Genomic DNA, 13777 nt, shown 5'->3' with positions numbered 1-13777 from the left:
GTTGAATAATTCTTAGGATAAATATGCTTGGTAGGAATCAGATAAGAATAAGTGCAGAAAATAGGAACTTGTTTGGTGTATATAACAAGGAGTAAATCTAATATGTCATTAACCCTTTTAACGATTACATAGCATGGCCATCAAAAGTTCATATTTCTGTATGTCATTGAAAACTCAAGTCAAATTTGAAGTACATAAATGTTTGGTCTAGATAACTAATAAGGAGTAAATGTAATTTTTATAACCAATCATGACTTAAAAAACTAATTTCCCCACACAAAAATTAGAAGCGTAATTTGAGATTTCAATATTTTTAGAACCAAATTAGTATATATCCAAATTTTTCACAAACTAAGGTGACTCATTGAGGAATAATTTTAGATTAATTGATGATATGATTTTCATGTATTGGTGACGTACGGGCTACAACAAAGCAGCCTCCGCATCACAGTACTAGGATATATACTATCAAATGTCAATTTATCGGTTACAATTTGTAGAATATCTATCCATTTTTAAATTAATAGAATAAAATATATAATCGTAGTAGGGAGATAACTTATCGTTTCTAATTAGTAATTTTGTTTAGTTTTAGAAATATTTTTTTTATAAAATAATTAAATATAATACATGTTATAATTTTATTGGTTGAAGGAGATAATTTATCTCCTTATATCATACATTATATTAAATTAAATAGGATAGTAAGCAAATTACACTACTTGATGATCCCACAGTTAAACGTATGTAACTTATTCTAAATGTAAAAAAAGTTATTTTCATTAGGATGTGGAGTATTATTACATTAAAATTTATCCTTAAAAAATGTGTTTATAATTTAAAGGCTAATAACCTATTATATCAAACTCATATTTAATGACGGTTTGAGGAATAGATGTAAGTATTTTATTAAGTGTAATATTTATACATCAAAAATATAAAATTTAATATATAATCCCTACATAATCCATTATTCATTTTCCGGTTACATTTTTTAAAGAGTAAATAATAATTAAATATAAATTATAGATAATGCAATATTAGTATATATAACTCATGCATTGTTATTCTATATATATTTTTCTCATTTATTTTGTTATTAGATGTAAGTAATTTTAAAGAGACTTTTTTTAGCATTTCAATACAGAGCATTGAGCTATCCATCCCTTCTGTTGGACTTGGAAATTTCCGATGCAATCATTTCCTTACATACAGCAGAGTCTTTGTTCCATATGTATCCTTCAGCAATATAATATCATTTGCAGTCTCAAAATATACATCAAACTTGAGCAAAATTGTATAGAATATAATATATGTATAGTGAATATAAAGATTTATATATATTTAGTATATCATCTATTATATTATTTTATTACTTTTTTGAAAAACTAATAATAATGTAATAATAGTATGAATATATATATTCTTTCCTCAATTATATATGACAATCTATTTCCAAGTGGTCATGTAGTAACAAGAACTAAAGTGAATGGCAAACCCATTAGCAAAAAGAGAAAGTGGAAAAAGATGTATTGAAAAGGATAATAGAAAGGAAGTAAAATGATGCCACTTGGCGTTCACATTAATTTGTTGCTCCAACTAGCCTTGTCCCACCCTCCTAACTCATGACACATGTGAGTTGTTAATAACCAAGTTTAGTGCAATCCCCGTGAGAAATTAAAAGCTACAGACATAGTAGCCTTCAATTTGGCCTTATTGTTGGGATATGTATATTTTTTTATATAAAGAATGATATACCCTTATATAGAAAAAGACATATATTATAAAATAATATTTTATTTATTATTTATTAAATTAATATATATAATTTTTGTTGTAAATATTAGAATTTATAGAAGGATTTAGTACGAAAATATACCATTAATCTTTTTTTTTTTTGAGATATTGTTTACTCATTCACACTATCAACCTTACTTTAATGCGTTACCTATTTCTTAATTGATCACCACACCCATACAAAAAATAAAAATGATATGAAAAACAAAAACCAAATAAATCCAAACAAAAGCTATCTTTTTTAAGTCCTCATAATAGTTTATCTCGTCAACCCAACACTTGGTGAACTTCTTTTGTTGGTTCTTTATTAATTAATTTATCTCACTATCGTTTCAAAAGGTTTAAAGCACCGTACTCAATGACGCACAGCTCAATCAGATCTCAATGGATGAAAAAGAAAATTAAAAAGGCAGAACTAAAGAGATGGAATAAACTGTTCCGGTCTCTTAAGCAAGAATTCGAGTCTTATGGATAAAAAAAATATTCGTTGGGAGAGTTAGCTCCACATACCTGTGAATATTTTCGACTCGGACATGATTACCTCCAGTATAAGGATACGAGTGAGAAACAAGAAAAACATTCCACAGTCGCATGTTATACAGTTTTAGATATAAAAAATATGTAGTACAATATTACATATACCATAAAATTCTCTTGCTTTTTTATGTTATATTTTATCTTAAATTTCTTGCCTATTTTTAACATCAATATAATTATGAGATACAGGCTGTAGGCGAAGTGAGCAAACAGCAAATTAGAATATGGTAAGATAATCACCATTTCTTTTAGTACTTTGCATGATAATAATAAAATTTTAAATTTTGTGTTTTCGTTAACGTAAAATCTTTTACGGTGTTAGTGTACATCCATTATATTTATTGATTATTATATTCATATATTATTAACTGATAATATGTTAACAACTAAAAAAATTTACACTCTCAAAAAATTATTATTATTATCCAGCATCACACAAAAATGTTAAAGATTGGACATCACGTGACATAACTTGGGGAAGTTATGTTGGTGAGGAAAATAAACTAAGCTTTAGTTTTATATATAACATTATATTAAAATTTGGCAATTTTTTAGCATACAAGATATTTTGGTAATGTTATACACTATATTCACATGAATTTATCAGAAATGCTTCTTTAAAAGCATACTAGTTATGACTTATGAGCTTTAATTTTCATTTTTCTATTCTAGTTATAAACTAAACTGAAAATATCTATTGTGTTTGTTTGCTATAAGTGAGAGTATTGAACTACTCTATTTTAGGAGTAGTATAGTCTCCAAATACTGAAAAAACCAAATAAAAAATAATATGTATAACATTTTTATCATTTTATATATAATAAAATAATATTTTCATTATGAAAAACAAAATAAAAAAAAACTTTTCGGTATTCTTCTCTTGGATATTGAAGCTGATCTTTATTCCTATTTTAGAGGGTTTGCTGTTATCCCTCTAAACAATTTTCAAAATCTTATATTTTATAGATTTTATAATAATTAAACTATCTTCATTATTTAGTTTTTATCTCTTATTTGTACATACATCTCAAAAAAAATTATCAAAAAATCAAATGAAAATTAAAGCTCATAACTAGAATACTTTCCAAGTACCATTTTTGGGTCATTAGGAACTGGATGTGATATGTAATTTTCCTTAAGAAAATGCAAATTCTTACCAAAAAACGTGATAAGATACTCCTTCACCTATACGAAGGAAACTCAAATTCCGTTCCCCCAGTTACCATCTTCCTAGCTACCAAACTAAACTAGTTATTAATACAACTAAGAAATTAAGCATAACATAGTGAAAGATAAAAGGAGAGATACAACAAATGAACAAAAAGAAAATAAGCAAAAAGAGCTAGGTAGCTATAATTAACCCGTACATTCTTTGCAACTAGCAAAATTAGAAATCTCTAGGGTCAACAAAAATGGAAATTCCAGGTGGAGATTTTGTCCAGTCACCAATAGAACCATCACTGTAATCTTCCCCAAGCCTCTTTATACACCATAAATCATCTGCGCACGATAGCATCTTCCAGTGTGGTATCCCAAACCTCAACGGTTCACGACAAGATACTTCAGTAGCTACCACACCACAACCATGTTCCTTAGCCAAATTGTGCGCGAACCCACATAACGCCTTCACCATCTTCACCGCTTTAGGTCCTTCACCACCCAACCCGTACAAAAAGTGAAACCCAAAGGGTTTAAAAAAATCTGGAATCGACGGTAACTGAAGAAACGGTAAAGTCCTGTCCAGCAATCTTGTCGTTCTTGCGAGGGCACGCTTTGTTCGTGACGCGCCGCGAACTTCGAGCGTGAAAACATCTTTGCAGTTCCAAACACTGAGTAGGGCCCACGACTTAGGCGCGTGGGAGAGGAAAAAACTTGAACCAAGCCAAGTGTCTTGTGTATAAGAGCCATGTGGCACAGCAAGGAAAGTTCCAAGAGAAAGTTTATTATTGAGGATTGAGTCTATGTCGCGAGGGAAAAACTCAGTGGTAGAAAATCGACTTCGGTAAAGTGATTCAGCGTCATTTGGGGTGAGTTTGATGATGGTAACTTTCGGTGACACGTGAGCTCTGTGAGCAAAAACTGGGTTCACAAGTATGGAAGGTGTACGAAACCTAGAGTAACCACAGTTATGAGTAAAGAGCTTCACGGAAGCTATGTTGTCGTTTTCGGTTGCCATGTACGAGTACTCAACTCCATTATCTTTGAACCATGACTCCATTCTTTGCACTAGTTTCAACCCTACTCCCATTCTCCTGCATTAAGTAAAACAATGGAATTTTTTTATTAATTAATAATCAATATCAGAATTTTATATTCGTTACGGTTATTATTTATATTTAAGATGATTAAGTTCTTTTGTATCATACCTGTGAGAAGGTGAAACGCGCAAGCCTAATATGTAGGCGACTTTGGTGTACACGGGTACGTGTTTGGGAGTAGTAGATTGGATAGTGTCATTGCAATTGTTGTTATTATTGGTAGTTGTAGTGAAGTGCTTGTACTTTCCATTTCTTGAGAGTTTCTTTCCACATGTCACAGTTTTGATGCAGCCTCTTATCATTCCTATTATTTCATCACCTATCTCAGCCACCTGATAAGCCCATATAGAAAGATAAAGGTATAAATATAATAACATTAACATTTTTACATCATCTTATGATTACTAGGTTAAATTAATAACAGTGGATAATGAATGAATAGTATATATAGAAACTAAAAAAGGCAATGAATAAAAGTTTTTTAAGGAGATAATTATGTACCAGCATGAGAAAAGCAGGTGAGTGGCGAACCCTGCAAATAGGGTCACCTAGGAGATCGGTGAAGAGAGAAAGCTTGCCACTGGGTCCAACTTCGCATATTCTTTCAACCTCTTCAACTCTCCTTCTGTCTTTATTGGGGTTGAACTCTCTCACAACTACGCTATCCAAACTCATATTCGCTAAGAATATAATGTTGATTATGGAAGGCTTCAAATGAAAGTGTGGACGAAGAAAAAGGGGGATTGTGATGCCTTATATACACGAGAACCGGAGAAGAAGGTCTAAGAGTAAGGACATGACAGACTTTTCAAGACTCATAAACGTGCGAAGTGTAGAAAACTAGAAACCTTAGCTATCAAAGTTTCGAAGTTTGAGATGCATAGTAGGGACAGGGTGCCAATGATTTCCTACGTGATTATAGGTTGGCCCAAATTCAGAAAATCAGATATTTGATGAATAAATAAGATTGAAAAATAGGCAGTGATGGGAAGATGATAGAAAAAATAAAGATAATAATTTGATATCTCTGCTTCTATTATTCAGTCGCTGGTGTTCAAGTTCACAAGTCCTCCTACGGGGCTTAAATACCTGGACAGTTTTTGAACCCTTCTTTTTCTTTATTTTTCTATTTTCTCTCTACAAAAACAACCACTTCCTTTTGCTTTCTCTTCGAATTTTATATAATAATTCATATCATGTCTTTATCTTTTGTTTCTTCTCTTGTCTGTTTAATTTTTTCCTTTTCTCTTTCCTTGTCTTTTCATATTTTTTTATTTTCGCTATTTATAATTTTCTCCCGGTATGACTTGGACAAGTCATAATAATAATGGAAAGCAAATTCAATGAAATCAATCATCAATATTCATTATGAAAGGCATGGAAAGGGGCATAGGGAAGAGGAAGTGGCGGCTATGGCTGCGTAGTTTTGTGATTAATTATTTAATCATAGGCTATGCGTTTGGACGCGTTGCCATCATACCCCATTTCTAATAATTACAATTAAAACTCTCTTCCCACTACTTTCAACCACATAATGTTTATATGCATATACTATAATAATCATGTGAAATGAGACATGCACATGCATATTTCATGTGGGATGGGATATATGTACGCATCTTCCATTTGCTATTTAATTTTGGGTTGGTCAATCTCTTTCTGCTAGTGCTAGGGATTCCGGTGAGTACTCCATGAGTTTCTTGGACATCAATTATGTGACATGTGAGTTAGGTGTTAAAGGTTACATTTCAAAACTATAGATAAGGGATTGTGATAGACGATAAAAGACATACTTTAATTTAGAAATTAGAGATGTATTATGCCATAAGTTGACGAATTTCAATCCCAGTAATAGGATTATGGAAATCTTTTATACGTATTACATGGGTAATTCTATATTTTTGTCTCATAATTAAATTATTAAATTAATTAGTTAAGGTTTTGCTATTAATTTGAATTTGAACAGTTTTTTGAGTTTCTTTTATTTTTATTCTAATTTGATAAAGTTCACTTGTTTTGAGTGACTTCCCAGCCCTTTTCTATTCACTATTGATATAATGTGTGATTCATATTTCATAGTATGTTGTGGAAACTGAATGAAAGCATGTAAATATGTAATATAAAAACTGTATGCATGCAAGGATGTCAACGTTACGAAGATCTCACATGACTTTCATTTTGCCGTGAAGAATAATTTGGGGAGAGGGGAATGGTTAGAATCCAAAATAGAAATTTCCCATGGAAAAACGTGCATTAAATATATCAAATTTTAAAAGTTGTGATTTTCAGTTGTGTTTCTATTTTGTGTGTGTAACAATATCATAATTCATATTTTTGTACTACTGAATAAGAGTTTAATAAAATTGCTATGAATATAAGAGTTTTATATTAATAAATAAAAGTGTGGAATTTTTAATACCAACAATGCATGACACTACGTTTAAGTAGTAACTGGGGTTTAATTTCTGTAAAAATATTTCAAGTTTGAGTCATTTGAATAAATATGGATGAGAGAGCATAGGTCTTTCTAAATTGAATTTGACTAATTGGATTAGAATGTGACTTTCACATATTACAATGTGTGCTAATTAATTAATGTCTTGTCTTGTTAATAAAGTTAATAATATACTTGGAAATTTGGAAATGTTCTTATAATAAAAAAGAGATCGAAATCAGTATATTAGAAAAATTCTGACTTTGGTAAGGGAGGTTAGCTACTTAGCTTTTAAATCTCCCTCTCTCTTATTGTATCTTGTACATTTGTTCCTATTTGGCTGCAATTTTGTTCTTTCATTAATGAAATTTCAGTTATAAAAAGAGAGAGAAAAGAAGGAATCTTTAAATAAAAAAAAAGAGCAACACATTACCTAATAAAAAGGAGATGATGATTGAACATGCTAATGAGGATTAAAGATAGAAAAATAATTGCAAAGTACTAGATGATTCCTTCCCGCGGAACTTTGGGGGCTTTCATCATTCTCGTATTTCTTTTTAGCATAAACCTCCAGGTTGAGGTTTGATGTTTGTCCTTTTTTACCATGGTTTCGTTATTTGCCAATTGCATTAACCAATTTTATGAATTTATAACAAATTAACAAAAAAAAATTGAGAGACTTTAAGGAGGAATAATTAAGGTGTCGGGAAAATGAACAGATGAAGAAGAAAAAACATGACAGCACCGCAATTCTTTTTATTTTATTAGCATCGTTCAAATAAAAACCATAGATCAACTGTCGAACTCATACGTCATATATATTGAGATTTTGGATGGATCATATCGTCCTAATCAAGTTGCGGAACATGGGTCTTGGACACTTACGTAAGTATATATTATGTTTATGTGTTTCATCCAGATGTAAAATGAACAGACAAAGAAAACAGTTAGGAACAAATTTCCGTGGAAACGATCAAAGATAAAGATCCTGTTCCCTTTTTAAAAGTTTATTTTCATTACAGATTAGGTTAAGTACATCCCCTCTTACCTTTAACATATATAATTTACTAATATTGTTAGTAGCGAAGCACAACCATTATTGTAGGTCATATACCAAACAATTACCTTTGTGGTTTGGCCATGTCTCTTCTTGGCTATCACATGGAGAAATTAGGGTTAGAGGAACCACGTTAACTAAATGTGGAATCTGATTAAATCAAATATTGGTCCCCCCAACCGAGTGTAATAATCGACGACAGTGAAGCTTGAAATGGGGTTAGGTTTAATTAAACAAATACATGACAACAATTAAACAGCGTGTTGACCACGACTTTGCACATTGTCTACCTCAGTGAGAACGAACAAGGATCATATAGTAGTTAAGGGATGATTAAAAATTGATTACGACAAATGGGAAATTATATTTTGGCAAGTTGACCATGCATGATTAGAAGAAATAAAAACTAGTGTGGATGGTGCTTTGGTGAGGCTCGAGGACTACTTATTGGATCTATTCCTTATTTGACTACAGGTTCTTCTATTTCTATTTGCTGCATACATATTCTACATTCTCCACTAATGAGTTTTCTAGTGTAAGGCTTCAATTCTCAATTATTGTATTAGAAAATTAGAATAATAATTCAAGGTTGAATTCCTAAGAATAAATTTGTTTGGGTAGCTATATATCTAAAAAAATACTCTTGGTTACACAAAAAATAAGAAAAAAATGCATACAATGATAATAATAAATTTTATATATTATCATTATATAATTTACCTTTAATATTTTATTATTATTGACTCTTCATAAAAACTAATACAAATGAATTATGAATCATATACTCAATGTGCATAAATAAGAATAATATTACACTCAAATAATAATAATTTATATTCTCGAGAAATAAAATATATCTTTATATGATGAAGAGATAAATTATTTCATTCGACTACTAAAAGTGTGACATGTATCATATTTAATAATTTTTTACCAAAATATTTTTAGAAATAAATTTTTTATAACAGATGAATAAAAATGATTGGATTATGTTCAAATTTGTTTTATAACATTCTTTTTTTATTGGTTCTAGCTATTTGACAGTTTTCTTTGTGAAGTCTCTAAATTCTATCCAAAACACATGTGATTTCATAATGAAAATATTTACCAAATTCTTCTATTATTTTTTATACCTTGTGCCATTGAAATAATTGTGCAAAATTAATGAAAAAATAATATATTTCTCCAACTTAAAAATATGAAATGATTTTAAACACATTTTTAGAAAGAAAAAACATAGAAAAACTAAAAGAAAAACAATTAAGACTTAAAACATCTCAACAAAACCTAATAATTTTTGTAAAGGTGAAAGTTTTTATCAATTATGAAAAGGGGCCGGGTGATGATCATCCTCTCTCATGTCGATAAAGATAAAATATCATGATATTACAACAAATCATCAATGTTGATAATGGGCATGAGAGCGCTGAGACACTCTTGCCCTAGAAGCAAAATGTGCATTGTCTCACTTAAACAGGATGCTCCTGTTTCACGAGGTACCTACAGCAACATTTGAATTAAAATTGCCACCATATAGGCATATACGTAAAACTATGTTTTAAACACCCCTCTTACTATGTCTGCCCATTGGATTATTACTTTAAGTGATATACAGCTTTGCATGTCGGCGAGGTTTTTAGAAGAGAAACGGCTATGCTCAATTTGGTGGTGTAGCTGTTAAACTTGTTATGGAGGGGTGTATCCTGCATGTAATATAATACTTTGAGTGACGCAAAACGAGATATATTGTATCATATCATATCTCATATATTGTCATGCACCGGTGATAATAAATTAAAAACAACAATAATAAATATTTGAAATTGACATATTTTTTATTAGTGTGTAGTGGCTATGAAAATACCTTACAACCAGTCTTTGTTCGATTGAGATTAAGCAGTGGGCTATGTTTGAGCTTGTCATTTTTCAGATTTGTTATTTTATGTGTGTTTTTATGCAGTTTGTATGCTAAGACTCCGACACTAGGTTATAGCACTGGCTCCTACGATTGCTCAAATATTTTTGTGCTAGAATAATGTTTGGCATCATATATCAAAAGCTGCACGTCATTTTTCATCTTTTGTTATCTAGCTATCTATCTCGATGAGTAGTATACTCAATTTCTTCTGAAATGACATTTCATTCGAGGTCATCTATCACATGGAATGGGTATATAAAATGATTGTGTCTCCATGTCCATAATTAATGGGTTTTCTCTAAGTAATTTATCGAATATTTTTACAATTTTTTTAATGAAGTGTCACTTTTTCATGAGACTGAGACAGAAAAAAATATACAAGAATGAGAATAGATGATCTCTATCTCTGTCATGTGGTCTTTAAGATTGAACATCATTCCATATTGCTCCAATTCAAATACAATAATGACATTTACACCAATCATCCAAACTATCAACATGAATTTTGTTCTCCATAATATAACCATTATTATATATTAACAAATAATTAATTTGTAGGAACAATTAAATAAAATAAATATAGCTGGAAAGGCACTGCCAATATTGTTAAATGGGAAAATAGAAACTGACAATGTAGTACAAAAATGATTTTTTTACCCAACAAGGTTAAAAAAACTATGAACTCACCGACAACAGGGGACAGCAGTGTTGTCTTTGCATGTTCCCAGTTTTCACTTTCACCCCCGCATAACTGTAGAAGCACCCCTGAGGCTCTGAGCTACAAAGATATTGCCGGATTTGCTACTTGTGCTTCCTGTTGTAGACTGTGACTTGAGTCAACTTCCATGTTGAATTTACAATGATGCCCCTTGGTTAAGTCTTGTGCTTCCTTGCATAAATATGAATGTTTTATTTTTCCTATAATAAGGTATCCCTTAGAAATTAGTATTTTTCCGTGCATCTCTATTGTTCCAGGAATTAAACTTTTGACCTAAAATAATACTTGTAAATCTAATAATATCGTTGAGTGTGTAGATATGAATGTTGATAAAAATAAATAAATGCACAATTTATCAAAGAAAAATTGAGGGAGTTATAAAGTGATCTGATAGCTATGGTGAATGGTGTAAGGAATGGAATGAATGAGGTTGCAGATTCGAGTTTCATACACCACAAATTTATAAAAGAGAGCCATAAGATGGTCTAACGATTTGGGTCAAGGTGTAAGGAATAAAATGAAAGAAGTTGAAGGTTCGAGTCTTACCTACAACGGAAAAAGATCTGTTGTCCCTAAGCACGTCCCCAGGTCTATCTTAAACCAATCAAAATGAAGCAAAAATAGAAAAAAGTCATGAACATTTTCTTTAATTAACATGGTATATTTTGATTGGTTCAAAACAAACTTGAGAACGTATTTGGAGACAACACATCTTCGTCTCACCTACAATAAAAATATTAACATACTAATATTTCTCCATCAAACAAAATGGAGAAAACCCTGCCGGCTACCGCCTAGTCATGCACCACCGCCACCTTCTCACTCATCCATCTACATGCATATGCATGTATGCCACCACATGGCCATGATAAGGCCACCATCTCTAATTAATTTCATCCATGAAAGTGACACAATAAGACGCGTGCACATTGTATAGACCAGAGAAAGCCTAAAATTAACTTAAAGATAAAGGGATATTGAACATTTTGGCTTAACTATAACATAAATGAAATCGGAGAATATATTCCTAATCCACTTGTGAGTGATGTGCAACAGAATTCCCACTAAGCTTCTACTGTATGCTAAAGGGTTATGATGATGTAACAACACTTAATTGTTTGGTAATGCCAAGCTCTTAATTATAATCTAAATATAAAACCAAAATCATCATCAGCTGGTGGAGCCTACGAACCGTGCATCTATTATAATAAATTGGTCAGGCTTTTAATATTATTCTTATGCATCAAATGAAATATTTTTTGAACCTCAATATCTGATTATAACTTTTGTTATTTTGTCACGTATAGGCATATTGGGAGTCCTTTTTCCTTGGATGGGACTACGCTTACACATTACAAATATTAGGTGACTTTTTTCTTATGTATGTTTCTCATCACACAGTGGCTAAACTTGAAATGTCGCCATTTAAAAAAGATGGGAGTTAAAAAGGTTAGTGGTCGACAACCATGGCCATATTGCTTGATATTTAAATCTACAGATTTTTGTTTATCTTACAGAAAACCAAAAAGAACAAAAATCCAACATTTTTCAAAAAGATTTCAATATCAACCATTTTCAATTGATTTATGTAACAAATGATCTGATCCATAATAACAGATTGTAGTGCATATTTTTTTATGTAACTTAAATGGTCCCCTATAGTATTGTTCCATGATATCGGATTATGCCAAATATCCCACAAACCAGAAGATCTCGGGATTTATATGGTCTTAATTTTGTCTCCAATTATTAACTGGCACTTGGATTCTAAATCCTCGGTCATGGAGAGTGCTCATAATAAGGTTAATTAGTATAACCTGCGGATCTAGTGACTAGATTTGAGAACCATCAATCTTAGTTAATCTAGGAACAATACTCTTTAAAACCAAGGGACACATCCCCTAAGCTTATGGATCTGTGGGAGGACAGTACTTAGCATCATAAACATAGACAAATATGGGATTGGTTAGGAACATGTGTCATGATTCGTGAAGCAATCTAGGCAAACAAGGTTCAATAGTTCCAAGTAATATGTGGCTATTAGAGGTAAAATATTCGAAGCGAAGGGACTATGATCCACGACAAGTGGAGAATGCTAGGACTCTTGCCATCAAATGGGTACAAAACCGTGTTCTGCCATTTTCTGTTCAAGTGGGGATCTTTGTCTTTTGGATCTCACGCTTTGGCTTCAACTACTAGCGAATGACGCTATTCACAGGTCAGAAATAATAATTAACGTACACTCCACAAAATACACTACACAATTAATAATTAACTATAATATGTTTTTCTTTTAGAAATACGGTAAATAATTGTTCGTGATCAGTAATTTGATTTTTCTCATCAGCAACTGTTATTTTAAGACGTTATCATTCTCTAAGATGAAATGCCAATGTGTTGTTTATTATAAAATTTCAATCTGATAATGTATCATCAACTCAATCCTACTATTATTATTGGATCAACTCCTCCTTTGAAGAAAATGCAAAATATTGAAGGTGTATTTTGTTTATATTCCCTTGTTTCCCAATTTACTCTCCTTTCTGTTTCGTTTAACTATATAAATATACACGGTGGAATTAATTTTCCATAATAAACGGAGTAAACTTAGCGACAACCAAAAAAGTGAAAGCATCCACCAAAATCGAAAAGCCCACTTTCTCCTTAAGACAAACCCACTTTTTTGTCTGGTAAAAGCCCAAAACGTCAATTCAAAGTCCAACAGCCCAACTACATCAAACATTTCCCTTATTCTGGACCATCTATTAGTCAATCTGGATTCATTCAGCTTTTTTGAGTATATGTGGGAAAAATCCAATATAGATAGGTAAAGATAAATCATTTTATCATTTTTTGAACCTCAACACTAATTGAATTCAGTTTAAAACCCAACCATATATGGATATAATTAAGACCTGCTGAACAGGTATGATAAGATTATAGTCTTCCCATATTATATAATTGATATTCATTATTTATAAATATTTTGTAAATAAAGATAAAACATAGTATTATTTGTACATCTCATATTTGACACCTTCTCTTACTACAAATAATA

General features: G+C 31.1%; 1 protein-coding gene across 1 annotated transcript; it reads right to left on the bottom strand.

The window, feature by feature from the left end:
• On the bottom strand, window positions 3552–5733 carry LOC109348839 (probable N-acetyltransferase HLS1). Its single transcript, XM_019589417.1, has 3 exons — window positions 5094–5733; window positions 4701–4924; window positions 3552–4586 (listed from the first exon to the last, which is right to left on the bottom strand). The coding sequence occupies exons 1-3, from the start codon at window positions 5265–5267 to the stop codon at window positions 3722–3724; spliced, it is 1263 nt and encodes a 420-aa protein (XP_019444962.1). The 5' UTR covers window positions 5268–5733; the 3' UTR covers window positions 3552–3721.

The sequence above is a fragment of the Lupinus angustifolius genome, chromosome LG06 (assembly GCF_001865875.1).
Source record: "Lupinus angustifolius cultivar Tanjil chromosome LG06, LupAngTanjil_v1.0, whole genome shotgun sequence".
Taxonomy (NCBI): Eukaryota; Viridiplantae; Streptophyta; class Magnoliopsida; order Fabales; family Fabaceae; genus Lupinus; species Lupinus angustifolius.
The sequence above is the reverse complement of the archived record's forward strand: the minus strand, read 5'-3'. Positions and strand labels throughout refer to the sequence as shown.

Coding starts and splice junctions, on each gene's coding strand:
- LOC109348839 (XM_019589417.1), bottom strand. CDS start 5,267: ATGAGTTTGGATAGCGTAGTTGTGAGAGAGTTCAACCCCAATAAAGAC. Junction 4,925..5,093: donor CACCTGCTTTTCTCATGCTG/GTACATAATTAT, acceptor TGGGCTTATCAG/GTGGCTGAGATAGGTGATGA. Junction 4,587..4,700: donor CGCGTTTCACCTTCTCACAG/GTATGATACAAA, acceptor TACTTAATGCAG/GAGAATGGGAGTAGGGTTGA.